This window comes from Paroedura picta, chromosome 1, assembly GCF_049243985.1.
Source record: "Paroedura picta isolate Pp20150507F chromosome 1, Ppicta_v3.0, whole genome shotgun sequence".
Classification (NCBI taxonomy): domain Eukaryota; kingdom Metazoa; phylum Chordata; class Lepidosauria; order Squamata; family Gekkonidae; genus Paroedura; species Paroedura picta.
The window spans coordinates 42,490,084-42,509,332 of NC_135369.1; the positions used below are offsets into that span (position 1 = coordinate 42,490,084).

General features: G+C 41.6%; 2 protein-coding genes across 5 annotated transcripts in view; one reads left to right on the forward strand and one right to left on the reverse strand.

Annotated features, from left to right (window-relative positions):
- The window catches only part of GALM (galactose mutarotase), a 32,894-nt gene extending 21,550 nt beyond the window's left edge, over window positions 1-11,344 (forward strand). For all 3 annotated transcript variants that reach the window (XM_077335487.1, XM_077335494.1, XM_077335503.1), the window contains exons 4-8: window positions 2,266-2,472; window positions 4,461-4,542; window positions 5,401-5,542; window positions 7,682-7,856; window positions 10,151-11,344. In XM_077335487.1, coding sequence (XP_077191602.1) covers window positions 2,266-2,472; window positions 4,461-4,542; window positions 5,401-5,542; window positions 7,682-7,856; window positions 10,151-10,228 — 684 coding nt within the window. In that variant the 3' untranslated portion in view covers window positions 10,229-11,344. The remainder of the gene's footprint in view (window positions 1-2,265; window positions 2,473-4,460; window positions 4,543-5,400; window positions 5,543-7,681; window positions 7,857-10,150) is intronic.
- Window positions 11,345-12,013: 669 nt separating this feature from the next.
- Window positions 12,014-17,967, reverse strand: SRSF7 (serine and arginine rich splicing factor 7). Of its 2 annotated transcripts, XM_077335516.1 has the most exons (9): window positions 17,809-17,967; window positions 16,365-16,545; window positions 15,189-15,365; window positions 14,259-14,333; window positions 14,079-14,180; window positions 13,397-13,450; window positions 13,215-13,250; window positions 12,599-12,640; window positions 12,014-12,316 (listed from the first exon to the last, which is right to left on the reverse strand). In XM_077335516.1, the coding sequence occupies exons 1-9, from the start codon at window positions 17,834-17,836 to the stop codon at window positions 12,262-12,264; spliced, it is 750 nt and encodes a 249-aa protein (XP_077191631.1). In that variant the 5' UTR covers window positions 17,837-17,967; the 3' UTR covers window positions 12,014-12,261. The 2 variants fall into 2 exon arrangements, with proteins under 2 accessions (XP_077191631.1, XP_077191640.1); XM_077335525.1 differs by lacking the exon at window positions 12,599-12,640.
- Window positions 17,968-19,249: the final 1,282 nt, after the last annotated feature.

Sequence of the window (19,249 nt, forward strand, 5' to 3'; positions counted from 1 at the left end):
TGTGAGTGGGTGGGCAGGAAGGGATGTGTCAGTGTTTGTCTTACCCAGGGAATTGCTGATCGCCATTGTAGGATGGTAGGTGAATTTCTTCCAGGCCAGGCTGGATTCTGGATATTTTTGTTGGGGGGGGGGGAATCACTTGGGCATGAAATTGGAATCACTGTGGGTGGGCAGGTAGTTGTGAGTTCCTGCATTGTGCAGGGGGTTCGACTAGATGACCCTGGATGTCCCTTCCAACTCTGTGATTCTATTATCATATCTCTGTGTATTGGGACCAGGATTCAACTTTCAATTCTCCTAACTTGTCTTGTCAAATTCTGTTCAAAGCATCCATATTCATCAAACTGGCACTATTTTTACATTCATATTACTTGCCTGATACAACTGTGCACTAATGAATTATTTCATAACACAATTAAGAAGAGTTGGTTCTTATATGCCGCTTTTCTCTTCCAGAAGGAGTCTCAAAGTGGCTTACAATCGCCTTCCCTTTCCTCTCCCCACAACAGACACCCTGTGAGGTGGGTGAGGCTGAGAGAGCCCTGATATCACTGCTTGGTCAGAACAGCTTTATCAGGGCTGTGAGAGCCCAAGGTCACCCAGCTGGCTGCATGTGGGGGAACAGTGGGGAATCAAACCCGGCTCACCAGATTAGAAGTCCATACTCCTAACCACTATACCAGTTTTTATTAACTAATTAAAATATATATTTCTTTAAAAGTTGAAACATGTTTGATAGCAATTTAATAATTCATCTTTAGCTGGCTGAGTACATGAAGACTTGATCAGTCATTCTTGCTTACACAAATACTCAAAAATTATGAGATGCTTTGGAGTGTTTTCAGACTTATGCCTCTGTGAGTACCAAGCTTCCCAGATTTTGCCAATCAGTATTACAGCCCAACAGTATTCATTCAGTTATGTGTAAGTCCAATAAAGGTGGCCTTGTTGTTTTATTTATAGCACACATATTTTATACATAAATAAATCTCTCCTGAGATCTGCTCAGTGTAAGAATAGTCGACATTAAAACGAGTCGGGCATAACAATAATTAGATGAACCATCACTGGCCTAAAATACTGTTAATAAAACAGTCCTCAGGCTAAAAGCAGAAAATAAAAATGCTGATGGAGATGGAACTTACTAATGTGCTAAAAATTAATGGTTTGGCCTGGCACCTATAGTGCAGTAGGCGTCAGGCAAGCCTCCAGTGGTAGTGGTGGTGGGGAGATTCCACTGAAAAAGTCACATCTCTGGTTGCTAATCTTGTAATGTGCTTACTGACTGAAGGTCTAGGCAGAGGAAAGAAGTACTGAGGCAGGTATATGTTTCCCAGGCCCAACAATAAAGGGGGAAATTACATAGCCGTAGCCTGCATGAATTGTTGCCCATTTAGTCCCTTTGCTGTCACAGGGTTTATGTGTAGTGGCTGCTAGGTGTGGGTTATCTCGGCTGCTTCCCTGAATGGCCTCCCATGCTTCCATAGGCCCCTGTTTTTCCAGTCTTAGCCACAATCCTTGGGGAAACCAAGGGGAGCAAGGAAGAAAGTGGACGTTCAGGGATTGCTCTGGATACAATGCAAGTAGGAATAAGAAGTTTGCTGGCATCTGTTTCTGCCCTTGTTACACAAAGTTTTGTACAAAGTTGAACATATTAATGTAGTTTCACAAGGTTTTATTCAACTTGTGCGAACCACTGCTGTTTTCTAATTCATACTGGCTTGCATCTTCCCAACTGCAAGCACAGTGGGGCTCGTGGATATGGACCTTTCCCACTTCCTTTGTGTCTCCTGAACAGCCTCCAAAACTTCTGAAAAGTTGTTTCTGGGAGGTGCAGAAGCTTCTTGGACAGAACATTGTAAGGCATTTTGGGCTGCAGTGATGGGAGGGGCATTGTGAGTCATAACTTCTTGCTGTTATGTTGGCAGAATTTCTTTTGATGCAAGACGCTTCACTGACATAAGTAGGTTGAATGAACAAAGTGGTCCAAATGCTCATTCTTCACCTCAGCCCCAGCCCAAGTGTTCCATCGCGTTTTATGCATGAGGCTCTTGGGGCTGCTGGGAGAATGAGAGATAGAAAAGATCATATGGTACAGCCCAGTGTGGCAGAGAAAAGCATCCTTTTCAGTAGCATTTAAAATCCCAGATGGCTGTGATTTAGTACATGAGGATTTGGACATAACGTGTACTCATAGGTACAGCAGTCTGTGCGGGAGATGAGGAGAACATTTTTAATAAGCTTTTTAACCAAAATGTTTTGCAGGCTGTCTGGGCCCCTGAAGTGCTGTCAGATGGAGTACGTTTTTTCAGAGTCAGCCCAGATGGTGAGGAGGGGTATCCTGGAGAGCTGAAAGTGTGGGTAACATACATCCTGAACAATGGGGAACTAACAATAAATTACAGAGCTCAATGCAGTAAGACAACACCAGTCAGTATGACAAACCATGCCTACTTCAATCTTGCTGGTCAGGTAAGGGAATTCTGTTTAGCTTTTCTAACTTATAACATGCTGCCAGAACACCTTGGCCACTGGAAATTATATTTCATTGCTGTATTTGCTCCATCTGCTAACACAGTTTTTCTGATCGTAATCTTATTCTTGATTGTTGTAGCCTCTTCCCAGCTGCTGTAGCAGACCACAGAAGGGACTCTTATGACCTTAAATGGTAGAGAGAGTAGGTGTTCCCTAAAGCAGTGGTCCCCAACCTTTTTATCACCAGGGACCGGTCAATGCTTGACAATTATACTGAGGCTGGGGGTGGGGTAGTCCTTTGTCGAGGGACATCGCCACTGCCTGAGCCCTGCTCCACTTCCTTTCCCGCTGGCTTGACTTCCCGCCGTGGTTTAAAAAGAGTAGCCAGGAAGCAAACTAGCAGCACAAATGAGCCCATTCTTGTCAATGTTAGTTACACTGCATTTACTCTGTCAGATATTTATTCTGCCTTTCCTCTGAGGACCTCAGAGTGATATACAAAGCTCTTGTCCTTTTTCCATTTTATCTTCACAAAAACCCTGTGAGGCTGGTTAAACTGTGGGAGAAACTGAGTGGCCCCAAGGTTATCTAGTGAATGTGTTGCATGATTTGGTTGGGAGATTACCAGTCCATGTGTGATAATGGCAAGGTTCATTTTTAAAAAGCGCATTCTGAATATAGGTTGTGGAATTCAGGCTCAGAAAGCCTGAGCCTGGGAGTAAGCCCCACTAAGTAGATTTCGCTTAGATTCTGAGTAGACCTGTTTAGGATTGTGCTGTCAGTCTCTCAGCCTAACCTGCCTCACATGGTGGTTGTCGTGAGGATAAAATGGAATAAAGTGGGGAGAATGATATTGTTGGGGAGAAAAGATGTTTATAAATAAGCAAGTGAATGATTTCTGGGATTTCTGTACTGACTTTTCACAAAAGTGTACATGAGGCTGTTTACTGAACAATAAAACCAAAAGGTAAGTAAAACAGTTCCAGAAAGGTAAAATGGCAGTAACAACAACTAAAAGCAAACCGTAATTTGCTGTGGTGTGTGTGTGTGTGTGTGGGGGGGTGCTAGGTGAAACTGAAAAAAAAAATACAAATCAACAAGGGGAACAAAGAAATCAAATGAACTACATGAGCTAAAAGCGAATTGAAATTAAAGACAAAACCCCAAGTTGGCCTGACACTGTAAACTCTTCAAAGGGGGAACTGCAGAGCTGGGGGGCTGCCAATGAAGAGGCCTTTCATCTGCCTCCTCAGTTCTGAAGGCAGATTAATGTGAAGAAGGGCCTGAAATGCTGAACACAGTAGGCTGTCAGATAACACCAGAATGTTGAATGGGAATTTGAAACTAATAGGCAGCCAATGGCAATTATTAAGAATAACTAATTTAGGTTTTTAAGCCATCTTCAAGGGCAAAAACCTAGTAATTTGGATTACAGTAATCTAATTTGGAGATAAGATCAATATAGCCAGACTGCATGTTTTAAGGAAGCATTGTCCCTGGCAAACCAGCTGAAATGGTGTATAAGTGCTATTTACTACATTCTAAAATAGTATTCTAAACCCGGTCTAATATAAAATAATGAACCTGGTCCTTCAGGAGAAACTTAAGTATGTTGCTCTGGAGATATGACTCTGTTTGGGTAGATAGTTTCACTTCCCAAACAATAGAGTTTTGAAGTTTATGCAGAATGGAATTCGGTCTGATTCAGTAAAGGAATTCTTATGCATACCCAGCATAACATTTTGATTTAAAGGTGCAGAGGTATAGTATAATATACTGGAAGTATAATATACTATACTATACTCCCAATATATAGCAGGAATGTTCAATTATGTGTATTTGATATTGATACTGTATATTCATCATTGTTAATCTAAGTTATCTGTACTGTTTCTGTTCTGTTTCATGTGAACCGCCCTGAGCCTTTGGGAAGGGCGGTATACAAATATAATAAATAAATAAATATTTCTTTTGTTATCTTTCAGGGGTCGCCCAATATTTATGACCATAAATTTACCATAGAGGCAGACTCTTATCTACCTGTGGATGAAACTCAGATCCCTACAGGTTGGTAAATCTGAAAAATAATGCTTTTAAAGCTAAGAATATATTCTCAAAAGCTGCTATGGCCTACAGCATATTTTTAGCCTCCGTGTAGAATACCCAAGTTCAAAAACTAGCACTGTAAGTGTTCCAGGACTGTTTTTTAAAGATGTCTAAAGAAATGTTGTTGCCTATTTTTCTCCAATATTCCTGTGCTTTAAATTCAGGCCTGGAAAAAATATTGTGGATTCTTATATGATAATGAAGTTTTTAGGAAACTGCATCATCTTTCATTTCAAAGTAGTTACGATGACAAATTTTTCTTCCTTTGTTGTCTCTCATCTGGCTCAGTTCAGCTCTCAAGGCAGCATGATCGTTGTTCGGAATGTGTTCTGGATCCTAACTCAATTTCTGCTGTATATTTTAAAAAGAAATCTAGTAGAAAACTGGAGACACATGAAGCTGCCTTATATAGAGAACATTGATCCTTCTAGCTGGTGTCTTCTCTGACTAGGTTGTGGTAACAGGTTATTTCCAACACAACTGATAACGTAACCAGAGATACCAGGGATTAAAGTATGAGCCATTACTCCTCAGTGGCAAGCCACTTCTATTCTTTCCTCTCCAGCAAGCAAAGTTTACCTCAGAGCTGCTTCCAGAACAATATTTTTATGACAATGGTAGGCTGCTCTGGTCAAGCACCATTTGTGTCTTGGAGATCTCACTAAATTGGCATTTGTTTGAGTCACCAGTTTGATGGTCTCAATTGTGCACCTAGCTCTTTTGTAATGTCAATTTCAGTACAAACCATTTCACTTTTAAAAGTGCTGTAATAAAAGTCAGCTATATAATAATGTCCTTTTCCGGTTCTCACTCCATTAGGAGAAGTTGCTTCAGTGCAAGACACAGCTTTTGATTTGAGGGAGCCCGTAGAGCTTGGAAATCATCTGCAGAAGTTTCAGCTTGATGGGTTTGACCACAACTTTTGTCTTAAGCAGGCTAAAGAACCACAGTTCAGAGCAAGGTAGGCAGTTGGCTTGATGCATTCCTTTGCTGTTTATGTTAGCGATGAGCCATTGTAACAGCATATTGACCCGGATTCATTCTGCAAATTCACTATATTTTCACTATAATTGGATCTCAATACTCTGTTCAGTGCCTGCCTAGGAACTTCATCCCTTTATCAAAGTGATCCTTTAGAATTAGTATACATTGGCTCCTATTAGTCAGATGTTAGAACCTAAGTCTGCAACTCCATTTACAATATAAATGAAGAGGAAGTGGAAGAAAGGTAATTTCTTATGCTTGGATTGAATTTAAGTGCATTTGGACCAAATTGGGAAAGAGGCCATATTCATATAGACTGTGAGAACTGAACATGGAATCACTGATTGGTTCAAAATTGAGAAAGGAGTTCGGCAAAGCTGTATACTGTTGCCTTGCCTATTTAACGGGATTAGAGGAGTCACAAATTGGGATCAAGATTGCAGGGAGAAATATCAACAACCTCAGATATGCAGATGATACCACTCTAATGGCAGAAAGTGAAGAGGAACTAAAGAGCCTGTTGATGGGGGTGAAGGAGGAGAGTGCAAAAGTTGGCTTGAAACTCAGCATCAAGAAAACGAAGATCATGGCATCTGGCCCTCTCAATTCCTGGCAAATAGATGGGGAAGAAATGGAGATAGTGACAGATTTTATTTTCCTCCAAGATCACTGCAGATGGGGACTGCAGCAAAGAAATTAAAAGACGCTTGCTTCTGGGGAGGAAAGCTATGGCAAATCTAGACAGCATCTTAAAAAGCAGAGACATCACCCTGCCAACAAAAGTGCGTTTAGTCAAGGCTATGGTATTCCCAGTTGCAATGTATGGCTGTGAAAGTTGGACCATAAGGAAGGCCGAGCATCAAAGAATTGAGGCTTTTGAACTCTGGTGCTGGAGAAGACTATTGCGAGTCCCTTGGACTGCAAGGCGAACAAACCGGTCAGTCCTAGAGGAGATCAGCCCGGACTGCTCCTTAGAAGGCCAGATCCTGAAGATGAAACTCAAATGCTTTGGCCACCTCATGAGAAGGAAGGACTCCCTGGAGAAGAGCCTAATGCTGGGAGCGATTGAGGGCAAAAGAAGAAGGGGACGACAGAGAATGAGGTGGCTGGCTAGAGTCACTGAAGCAGTCAGTGCGAACTTAAATGGACTCCGGGAAATGGTAGAGGATAGGAAGGCCTGGAGGATCATTGTCCATGGGGTTGTGATGGGTCGGACACGACTTCGCACCTAACAACAAAAGTATACATATCTTTCTACCTAACAGCGGCAAACACATGGTATCCATAGTGCATAGTTCCAGCCAATGAGCATGTACACTCAAATTATAGTCAAACGCCAAAGAAGTATATCTGGAACAGTTTTTTATGTTACTCCAGAGTCCCCAAACTTAAGCACCAGTTTTTATGGGAGGACATGGGGGAAGGCAGGTAGAACCATGAAAAAGTGCTGAGCTTAATCCTTTTCAGGATCCTTTCTTTTGAAACTTATATGAATGCAAACTGACACCACTAAGCAAATGTTACTTGCTCACAGAATTCTGGCTGAAGCTTACATTTCCTTTCCATGGAATTCAGAATTGTTTAATAAGAACTACAATGGTGAAATGAGCAAGTAAAATTCTGTTTAATTCATATTTCTAGCACTCATTCCAGTTTGTAAAACAATTGGTTTTACAATAGTTTTGAACAAAACCACAAATAATTTTATAGACCTTGTAGAGGTCTATAGTTTGGTTAATCTGTGCACTTGATGCACTGTTAGAGCACCTTTCATGTCACACAGTCCTGGCTGAACATCACAAAACTGACATGAACAGGGATATAAATTCCTACCTGAGGCCACAAGTTGTAGCTTACAATTAGAACTGCATCAGAACTGAAAATATTTTGTGATCTCTTGGTCTCTTCTCCTCACATGAAGCACTAAAGCATTTGTTAAAAGACTGCCAACAGACAAGTAGATCATAAGACTCCTCTAAAATAACCTGGGGTGACCTATGTTGCCCCAAGTTTTTCAAAATCCCCATTTTCACGTTGTAGCTTGGAATCTCACACTTTTTTTCTTGAAATCTATATCCTCTTGACAATGTTTTCAATAGCTTCTTTCTTTCTACAGAGCTTTCCATCCTCCTAGTGGTAGGACTATAGAAGTATACACAACTCAACCTGGAATTCAGTTTTATACTGGAAATTTCTTAGAAGGTTCTCTGAAAGGTAAAGGAGACAGTCTGTATCCCAAACACTCTGGCTTCTGCCTTGAAACACAGAACTGGCCAGATGCAGTGAATAAGGTACGTTTATCTGGGCTTTGTAACACAAGATTTCAAATATAAAAGTTGCACAAAGTTGAGCTGTGGCGCAACTTTCAGTAGCCTCAAGAATGACAGAATTGTACAATTAGTTAATTCCCATTTTGAATGTATTCCTGGGACAGATTTGAGGCTGGTGAACAAACAAGACCAGATCAGGAGCTGGTCTACATATGCAACAAAATTATGTGGTGTAGGCCTTCCTGGGATTTTCCCACTTCAGACAAAAGATGGAGGGGTTGTTGGCTACATTTGTCTCACTCTGAAAGCACACTAGTTTTTCCAGGATATGTTTTTTATGACAGGTTGTCTTGTACTCTCAAATTATTAGGGCCAGATTGTGCAGGGGAGACAGGACAAATTCTTAATTTGCCCCCTGCCCTTCCCATCAATCCTACATCCCTGGTAAGGGCCTTTTTGATCCTTGTGGAGATGGGAAGGCTGATGCTGACCTAAAATAGGCACTGGGAAAGGCAATCTTGTCCAGCAACATTCTGGCTCCTTCCCCTCATAGCAGGCAGGAGGTATACCAAAATCCACCTGTCAAGTGATGGGGAATGCTACAGCCCTAGGAAAATAGACTGACTCATCTGCATATAAAAACTGGTCCATGATCTCAAGGGCTTAAGGCCACAAAAATAATCAAAGGTGCACTAACACAAGGCAGGAATATATGATTAGAATTCAATATAAGCAGCTAATGAAGTGGAGGTACAAGTGTAAAATATAAACTGAAATGAATTTGAATCTTGCTTTAGCCATGGGTATAGCACTATCACCTATGTTTGGAAGGCACATGGGGTTTTCCTGTGTTCCTCTGCATCGCTTTTTCATAACCCTGGAAAGATAATTCTAGTGATCACAAGATACATGCAAAGGAAGATTCTTGAAGCCAGCACACTACAGTGGGGGACCAGGGGATGAAATTACTCCCTCCCTTCACTGGAACAAAACTTGCAGAAACAGGAAATTTCAACCTTGTCTTTTCTCATTTCAGTCTCCCCTCCTCACAGATGTTCCTTCATATGGGTCTTCCCTTTTGAAGGGTCAGAGCTGCATTAGTGTAGCACATGGGAAAGCTATACCTTCTATTCATAGAGTAGTAGGTAGCCTGAGAAAAGCCACTAACTTCTAAACCCAGGTCTAGTACTTTCCATCTATTGGTACAGTATGGCCATCTTGGAGCACGTATTACCAGAATATACTCTGCAGCTTGAATATAATGTAACCTGGAAAGGGGGGGGGGAACACTTGGATAGCATCTCTGTAGCTTGATCAGTTCGGCCAGAATAGGGCCAGGTTTAAAGTGGTTTGGTGCCACTATGGGTAGAATGACCACATCTTAAGAAGGTATGCAATAATTATTATCTGGTATGGCGACCTCAGTTGGAGCTGCAAGGCTGATGCACAAGGTGGCTGCAGCTGTCCCAGGAAGTCTCAACACAGCAGCTCAGGTGAAGGGCTTCTCATCACAAGAACCAATGGCTGACCCATCTTCTTACTGATGCTTTATAGAAACAAGGAACAGTTCTGTCAGAATAAAATTAGAGGCCAGTAGCACCTTTAAGACCAACAAAGATTTACTCAGGGCATGAGCTTTGAGTGCAAGCACACTGTCCTTAATAAAACTTTGTTGTTCTTCAAGGTGCTACTGGACTCTGATTTTATTGTACTACTTCAGACCAGCACAGCTACCCATTTGAATCTATAGTTCTGCCAGAACTCCCTCAGCCCTACCTACCTCTCAGGTTGTGGGGAAAAGGAGAAAGATGTTTCCTAAGTCTCTTTGAGATTCCTTTGGATAGTGAAAAGTATTAAAAAATAGCCTCTTCTTTTATAGAGCCGTTTCATTTAGTGGTTTTAAGGCAGCGGTCCGCAAGCTTCCGCTTGCTGCGGACCGTTGCGGTGTAGTGGGCGGAGAGGGCGGCCCGGGTTTGCGCCGCTGCCATGCTGGCGGCCACAGCTTCCCCTCCAGGCCACGAGCAAATTGGCCGCTAAACCGGCCTATTAGCTTGCGGCTCGGCAAGCTTCCCTTCCCTTCCCTCCCCTCCCCTCCCGAAGCGAGGAGCTCGCCGGGCCGCGAGCTAATCGGCGGACGATTTGCGCGCGGCCTGGCGAGCTTCCCACTTCGGGAGGGAGGGAAGAAGGAGCCTCAGCCGCGGGTTGGGGACCACTGTTTTAAGGCATTAAAAATATTATCAATCTTCCCTTATCAATAAACATATGAGCTCCTGAACTATAAAACACTGACATATTTTTGATTCTTTTTCTTCCAGCCTCATTTCCCAAATGCTCTACTATACCCAGGAGAAGAATACAGGCATATAACTTGTTTCAAATTCTTTGTATCCTAAGTCTGTCTGCGGCAGGAAATGTTGACTTGTAAATGTAATCAGGACAAATGTTAATGCATAGTCAAATATGCCTCAATAACTATTAAAACCATATCCCTACCCCTGTATTATATCTGAATATTCAGGCAACCAAAAATGCAGGTGGTAATGTCAGAAGTACTTCCACCTGCATTTTTGCTATTACTACATGCTGCTTTGAGAATTAAAAATTAGCAAAAGCTGTCACTTTAAATATTCAAATCAAACTGATCTCAGCTGAAAGACTGAAATTTTAGGTTACTGAGAGCCAACTTGATGTAGCTAGGTTTGATTTTGCACTCTTCCACATGCATCCAGCTGAGTCACTTGTGCTCTGTTGTCCTGAGCAGTAATATCAGGGCTCTCTCTGCCTTCCCTAATGCACAGGGTCTATTGTGGGAAAGGGAAGGCTATTATTGCAAGCAGCTTTGAGATTCCTGGTAGAGAAAAGCATCATGTAAGAACCAACTTTCCTTTTATTTAGGTAGTGTGGTATTAGAGGTGTTCTAAGGATTAGCGAGTTGCATGAACATCAGGATTCTGTTAACACGAGTTTCATTACAGTACAAGGCCCTTTTTTGCATCTGAATGGAAACTAGAAAAATACCTGATAAAAACATTGTTCATAATTTTAATTTCAGTATTTTGTTTACTATCGAAAGCTTTCTAGGTAACTTTGGAATTATCTTTCTCATGGTGTTTAAGAAGCAAGTTAGTGATTAGAAGGGACTGCCCATTAGAGCATTCGTCCTTCACACAGAAATAAATATTTATCAGAGAAGCAAAAGTATATTCCAAATGCTAATACAGGTTAAAAGTAGGAACTGAAGTTTGATATTAGTATGGTATTGAGAATTATCTTTGGCCCATTTCACCAGAATCAAATCTGTATTTCATAGGGTTGTTGTGAAGATAAAAACAGGGGAGACTGTTGTTAGCTACTGTGTTAACAGAGAAAGGGTATAAATGAAGTGAATATACCAGACCTTACCACCCAAGTTTTAACTTAGATTTAATGTTGTATTAACTATCTTTAGTCAATATAATGGCTTACAGTTCAAGATGAGATAGGGTTAATAAAAGAAAATGTGATAATCACTTTTGCCATCTTATATCACCTGATGAAGTATGCAATTTTTGTGTTGTCTACAAATGAATGGCAAGGCAGAAAATGTAGCAGAGTTATACCTTGAATAGGGTTCAAGGAGGAATCAAATAAACCATTATCGCTTTAAAAAGTAGCTGTTTAAACTACCAGCATAAGAAAACCATTATTGTTCTGTACTTAATCACCCTAATTACACCCCTTTACAAATGATGTGGTGCATGAGAAGTGCAGATATCTCACGTGCTTAATGCCATTCTGGGCTGAAGCTTACACACCATTTTCAATAAAGACAAATGCATTTAGCATCATTAGAGGCCTTAAGGATTCTGACAGTCAAATTATGCCGGAAGTGACATAACATGAGACCATCGCAGCAAGCCATTTAATTATACAAGTTCAACCAAACTCAGACATTTTATGCTATTGTAAAATGAAATAGACAAGCAGATTCCTTAACACAGCTGTGCTGTTGTATCACCCCCGGAAAGTCTGGAGCACCATAGTAAAAATAAATCATACAAGCTTGATGCAGCCCAATGGTAGCCACAATTACTTTACGCTGACATCCTTGTACAGTATTTGCATACAATACCAAGATAGCTGTTGGTAACTTTTTACATTTGCTTGAAATATTAAACAGAAATAGCATTACAGCAAAGTTAGAAATACACGTTTTTATTTCAGATGCCAATAAAAAGACCACTTTTCAGATCACAGGATGTTATTACATAACAAGAAATTATGCACTAGTCTACAGCAAGCAGCTTTTACTACAAGATCAAGATCCTTGCTGCGTTAGTCCTAGAAAGGTTTTTTTAATCAACTAATCCTTACATTTGTCAATAACACCAAAGAAATCCCTTAAAATAACGTAAACAAAACTCTTCCTAACAATTTCTTCGTAATTCTAATCGATTCTCTCTGGACTCACACTCCTTCGAGGGCTTCCTGATGGTGAACGACTAGAAATAAAAGAAGGAAGTTATTGCAGGACATACCAATATTAAGTTAGCAAAACAGATAAAATTAGTATATAAGCATTATTAGAAGGCCCATGCCATCTATTTAACTAGAACACCATTAGTAACTTAAGTCTTTAATGTTTGAAAGCTGCATTAAGAAAGGCTGTTAGGTGAAGTAAGGGCTAAAAGCTTTTAATATTAATACTGAAGCAAACTAAAGTGTTTGCATGCACCCCCTTTTCCCTTAATATTTACCAAGCTTCTCTCAATAAGCATACTTACCCTGAGTTAATGGAGAATGGATATAAATGGCTCATATCAAAACTGAAAAAGCAAGACTGAAGATTAAATCATGTAAAAGATGTTTTAATACATTTATTCATCTGGGTAACAAACTAAATTCAGACTTATTCTATTATAATGTACCAGCTGGCTGCTGCTTAACATTTTAAAAACATGTTTCTGCTGTGAGGCAGAATCCTGCCCAAGATGTAAAAAAGGCTTCAGTCGCAACTACGAATCTTCTCAGTTTAACTTTGAGCCATTTACATTTATTATCCATTAACATAGCCAGGTACTTATTTCACTTGGTATACATCATTCCCCCCTCCAAATAATTCTGTAAGCGGATTAAATTTGAGGCTTTCTCACAACCCACTGTTAACTAATCATATTACCATAAGGCCACACTTCCTCAGTTCTCAAGAGAATAGATAGCAGTTAACAAATCTCTCCCAACTTGTCAAATTTCTCTACCACCCCAGACAGACATTCAACATCCTTCAGGGGTTGGAAAGGAGACCATTAAACACTCCAATATATGTAACTAGACCTACAAATTTCAGTTTATGTGAATATGTTGCACTAAATTGTGGCCTCCAACAGAGATTCAACTTACCTTCTCTTTAGAGATGGTGATCTCGATTTGGAGCGGCTGTAAAACAATATCAATTAAATTATGCTAGCACAAATACTACCCATCAATCATATGTCATGGCTTTTTACACTAAAGCTTTTAAAAATGACTCATGCCTGTAGGTAATTCAGCTAGCTAATTGCTGTAATAAAGAAAACACTCACCTGCTTCTAGGTCTTGAAATAGACCTGGATCTTGATCTTGATCTGGACCGAGACCTAGATCAAGAAATAGAAAAATACTTATTTCTGTGATCCTCTAAAGCAGCGGTCCCCAACCTTTTTACAGTTGAGGACCGCCTCCGGGGTTGGGGAAGAGCTGGTGGCCCAGGAACTGCACGTGCGAGCTTTCACCACCAGGGGACGCTAATGCACATGCACGTTTCTGTCAGCCAACGTGCTGGCAGCCGCGCCTGCCTCCCCCCCACCTTGTAGCAAGAAGCTACCCGGGCTGCAAGTGAAGCGGCCGCTTCACTCGCGGCCTGGTGAGCTTCTCGCTGCGGGGGGGGGGGGCAGGCATGGCCGCCAGCAGCCCATTAATGAGGCCTTCACGGACCAGTAGCAGGCCGCAGACTAGGGGTTGATAACCCCTGCTCTAAAGAAACAATGTTTATGCAATTCAGCTATACTTCTAAAATGTTGTCACCTAAGTTAATTAGACATTAACATGCTTTGACATGAGACTTCAGAATAAACTTTGATTTGCAAGTTTGTTTAGTTGGACCAACAAGTCAAACACCCCACGATATCTGAAACAATTATATATACAACAGTAACAAGACAGTATGTTTTCACCAGTTCATTATCCTTCATGAACAATATGCTGTAGATGTATTAAAATAGTTACCTTGATCTCTTTAAAGAACCTGATCGTGATCTGCGTGGCGAGATAGACCTGGATCTACGAGGAGATAGTGATCTAGATCTGCGAGCTGAGATAGACCTGGATCTAAAGAACAGTTGGTGAATGTTATACCATTTCCTCCTTCTCATAGTAAAACACTCCCACTCTAACTTAAACGCTTACCTCCTGCCACGACTTCGGCTGCGTGAACGAGAATATCGCCTTCCTCTGGACCTTGAATGAGATCGAGACCGTGACCTAGTTTTAGGTTTGAGAAGACCAGTATTAGACTACAAACTTAACAGTTAACAAGTGAGCCTTTGCCAAAGCCAAATTATCAGATAACTAAAATTAGTATCTGTCAGTTGGATAAATTCAGGGCCTACATTTTTTGAACATTTTTACTACCTAAAAAAGATGTTAAACTGAATTACATTTTATAATTACATCATAATATAAAACACTGTAATTTGTATTTAAAATAAACCTTGCAAGTTTGCAGGTCGACCCTCTTTGGCCCAAGGTCTAGCAGATCTAGACGATCTAGAAGTATCTATAGCCGATCGCTGCATCTAGGTGTTCTCTTCAATCTAACGACGATCAAACTGACAGCCAAATGAGCCAGATGAGGCTTGATTGACGCAGGAAGATTTTTCTAGGTGGGAATGTGGTCAATCTGGTGTTCCTCTTTTTAAACCGGAGGGGGGCCCCAATTGAAAGCCAAATTTACTGTTACGACGGTCACCGTCTCAAATTTTCTGCCCTTTAAAGGATAAGGTGAAGCTAGGTGTAGATGGCTCGAGGGGATCTGGCCTCTTATGCTGATCACCTCAAGGTCTAGGAGGATCTTAATTGTCGGATTTGCAAGGCGCCTCAGCATGAAATCTTAAGGCTCGTGACATTCTGAATCAAGGCGACTGACTCAAACGAAGAAACCTGAAAGGTTTTGACCAGGTTGATTATTAATATAGTAACATTTAAAGACAAAATATAAACAATTGCAATACACCCAAATAATTACAACATTTATTTTTTTAAAAGAAAATTTTCTTCTTTGCTAACAAACTCTATGATTAACTGTTGAAACAAAACCATTTAAATCCACAAATATACCTGCTTCTTCTCCGACGACTGTAGCGATGACAGTCATAAGCATAATGACCTTTCTCACCACATTCATAACATCTATCATTAGGATCAAATGGTCGTCGTGCTGGGGGTCTGTCATAGCGAGACCGACGAGGCATACCAGTTGATAGTTCCACTCTCACCCTGGATCCACAAATAACCCTACAGTTGAAAGCAATGGAAATAAGTTTAAGCACGCAATCATACAATCCAACTGAATAAATAACTACGCAAGTGGGATTTTGGGCTGTATCAAACAGAGTATCATGTCCAGATCACAGGAGGTGATGGTACCGCTTTCCTCTGCTCTGGTTCGGCCTCACTTGGACTACTGTGTTCAGTTTTGGGCACCCCAATTGAAGAGGGATGTTGACAAACTGGAATGTGTCTGGAGGAGGGCAACAAAGATGGTGAGGGGTTTGGAGACCAAGATGTATGAAGGTTGGGGGAACTTGGTCTGTGTTTAGCCTGGAGAAGAGATGACTGAGAGGGGATCTGATAACCGTCTTCAAGTATTTAAAAGGGTGCCATTTGGAGGATGGAGCAGAATTGTTCTCTCTTGCCCCAGAGGGACAGACCAGAACAAATGGGATGAAATTAATTCAAAGGAAATTCCATCTAAACATCCGGAAGAAGTTCCTGAGTTAGAGCGGTTTCTCAGTGGAACAGGCTTCCTCGGGAGGTGGTAGGTTCTCCATCTTTGGAAATTTTTAGATGGTAGATAGCCATCTGATGGAGAGGCTGATTCTTTGAAGGCAAAGGGGTGGCAAGTTACAGTAGATGAGCGATTGGGATGTGTCCTGCATAGTGCAGGGGGTTGGACTAGGTGACCCTGGAGGTCCCTTCCAACTCTATGATTCTAACTACAGAACTAAACTGGTATTCTCCACAAGAACTATAAAATCAGAATCCAGTAGCACCTTTAAGACCAACAAAGATTTATTCAAGGCGTGAGCTTTCGAGTGCAAGCACCCTTCGTCAGACTATGATCTTACATGACCAGAAGATCACAGTCTGATGAAGGGCGCTTACACTCGAAAGCTCACGCCTTGAATAAATCTTTGTTGGTCTTAAAAGTGCTGCTGGACTCTGATTTTATTGTGCTACTTCAGACCAACATGGTTATTCATTTGAATCTAAGAACTATAAAGTTGTACATACTTCCCATCTAGTCCACGAACTGCATCTTCAGCATCTCTTGGGTCCTCAAATTCAACAAAAGCAAATCCTGGAGGATTCCGTGCAATCCATACTGTACGTAATGGTCCATAATAACTGAAAGCTCTCTCAAGTTCTCCTTTACCAGCACCAGTACCTAGATTCCCAACATATACTTTGGTTTCTGCAAAGAGTACAAAGTAGTAAATTTAGCCATAATTCCAACTCTAATACCGAAGCTTTTATTTAAGATTCCTGTAAAAGCAACCAATTTTAATGTTATTTTAGCCTTCACACATACCAAATAAATGACAACATCAGAATGGTGAGAAAATCCACTCAACTTAGGAAATTTGACCCCCAAACATGGTTTGATGTGAAAATTATCCATAGGAAATTGTTCAAAATTTCCTGATGTATCTATATTAAATCATATTAACCTCCTGATTGACTTCAGAATATTTTCAAGTATGCTAAACTTTGTATCTAGTACTCGTCATAACTGTGATCCCCCCAACTGCATACGTACACCCAATTAAAATATAAACTATTACCCAGATTGAAGAAGAGCCAAATCTATTATTTATAAATAAAACTCTCACATCAAGGCTGCAGCCAAAGCAAATGATCAAATAAATAAATAAATTTAATACTCCAAAGATCTTGACACATTTGTAATATGGAAAAAGCAAGTAGGTAGTGGCGATGGCCGACCAAAAGCGTGTTTAAGAAATTTCCAGTTAGGAAAATGCACGCTCTGTTACCTTCGGCGCAACTGAGGCTAAGAAAAACACATTAGAGAGGCATGGGACCCACGCAACCTTGCAGTCAGAAAACGCGCCAAGATCTAGTGCGGCCGCCGCCCCACCACTCCATTTACGTTGCCCAGAGCGGCGACCGGATTCGGGGCTGCGAAACAGACATAAAACCTCCCCTGTCCTATCTCGCGCGTGCGCCGTACGGTTTCCTCGCCTCCTCCCACAGCCCGGGGAAACCTCACCGCGTGCGCATCCGCGCGAGGCCCCCAACTCCACCACCCAGCGCGCGCGGAGCAACCCTGGGCGCCGCCATCTTTGGCGCCGTCTCCATTTTGCCCGCGTAATGCAAGGCGCCCAACTACAAGGAGGGGGGTGGGGGACCGACCTCGTCCGCTCCTACCAGCCTCGCTGGCTGCAGCCGGGCAAGTCCTCTTGACCCGTTGAGCGACGTCGCTCGGTATCGCCAGACCGTCCCTTCACCTTAAGAGACCCCTTCTCCGCAAGGCCACCGGCGACTATCCATGTGCAAAATGGCGGCGACACCGGCAGCCGCCTCTTATCATTCAGCAGGGCCCGGTCGCTGACGAGCACACCCAAGCCCTTAGAGAACTAGGCCAGCCACACCACGTTGCGTAACAGCGGCGGCGACACCCCTTTCGCTGTGCTTAACGGCTCCCCACGCCACTCACCTCCGCCATAACGGCCATACCGCGACATCTTCCCACAGCACCAAAAAAACTCAACTGTCTTCTGACGCGCATGCGGGATACGTGCCTTATATAGAATGCGCCGTTGTGACGCATGCGCATATTATCTCAGTAGTCGCCGCGGGTTACCTAGGCGGGAAGTGTTGCCCCTTTGTTTCCATAGAAACGGTAGTCAAAATTGGGCGGGGAGGGGCGGCCTGGCTCCCTTTTAAACAGGCTTTCCACCGAAGTGTATTTCGAGGCAGGTCGTTCGTTAAATATGTATCAGTAATGAACAAAGCATGTAACCACATTCATGCCTATATGTATGAATTTTTTACCTGTTGTCAGCTGCCCCGACTGCTACTAGAGAAGGTTGTGATGGCTACAAAATTTGTGCCCCACATTTAAATGAAAGTATCACTGAAAGCTTACCATGAACACAATGAATAACAATAATTACTATGAAAGAAAGCCCAAAACAAAAATATTTTCAACAGCAGTCGTGCAACATTAATAAAAACGGCAGTATAATATAAATAAACCATAACGGTAATAAGTCATAAAACGAGAGCAAAGTTTAAATCCAGTGACACCTTTAAGACCAATGAAGATGCTGTCGGACTCAAATTTTATTCTGCTGCTTGAGTCCTAACAGCAATCCGCAGTAATGTTAGCAGTAAAAAAACACAATTTAATTAACTTTACGTATCTCCAGAAGGCAAAAGTGAGGGGACAAAGTTCCAAAGGCTTTTTCCACAGAAGAAAATGTTATCTCTATCCACTAGTCTCCCCTCTGTTAATATGGCACTTATGTCAGGTCACTAGTAGCCCAGCTCAGAAACCCCTTATGTAACTTTTAAAAACTCTGTAGCCAATGTAACAATACAGCCAATTATCTAAGGCTGGTAATTTAAGACAACAGCTTCAATCTTAAGAGCACTTCCCTGGGAATAAGCCCCATTGAATAACATGGGGCATACTCCTGAGTAGGCCTGTTTATGTTGTGGCCAATAACACCTCACCCATTTCTCTCAAGTCAGATAGAATCTGTATCCAATGTTGGAACTCAGGTTTCTCTGAGCACAGAATGCCCATTATGAGGTCTCTGCTTAACATTATATCTCCTGCACACTTGGGTACTTGTACATCATTTTTCTAATACAACTGGCAAATACTGAGAACAATGACTAAGCCCATCAGGTGTCATCAAATTCTCCATAATTTATGACTCCACCTCCTTTACTGTATCTACCTGCTGTTCAGATGCTCTAGTCTTGACTTACAGGAGCTATTATCATTATGCTTTTATATTGGTAGAGAAGAAAGTTTTTGCTTGCCTAAAGCCTGGACAATAGATTCTGAATGATTTATCTGGAAGGCACCCTCTTAAATTCTCTGCCTGGATAAGCAATAATATGAGGAATGCATACCAAGAGTTTAC

Bases quoted from the DNA above. Each gene is read 5' to 3' on its own strand.
- SRSF7 (XM_077335516.1), bottom strand. From the start codon at position 17,836: ATGTCGCGGTATGGCCGTTATGGCGGAG. The intron at 15,366-16,364 runs GTATGTACAACT...TTTCAACTGTAG, and splicing joins GTTCGTGGACTAGATGGGAA to GGTTATTTGTGGATCCAGGG. The intron at 13,251-13,396 runs GTGAGTGTTTTC...ATTGTTTTACAG, and splicing joins ATTTCAAGACCTAGAAGCAG to CCGCTCCAAATCGAGATCAC.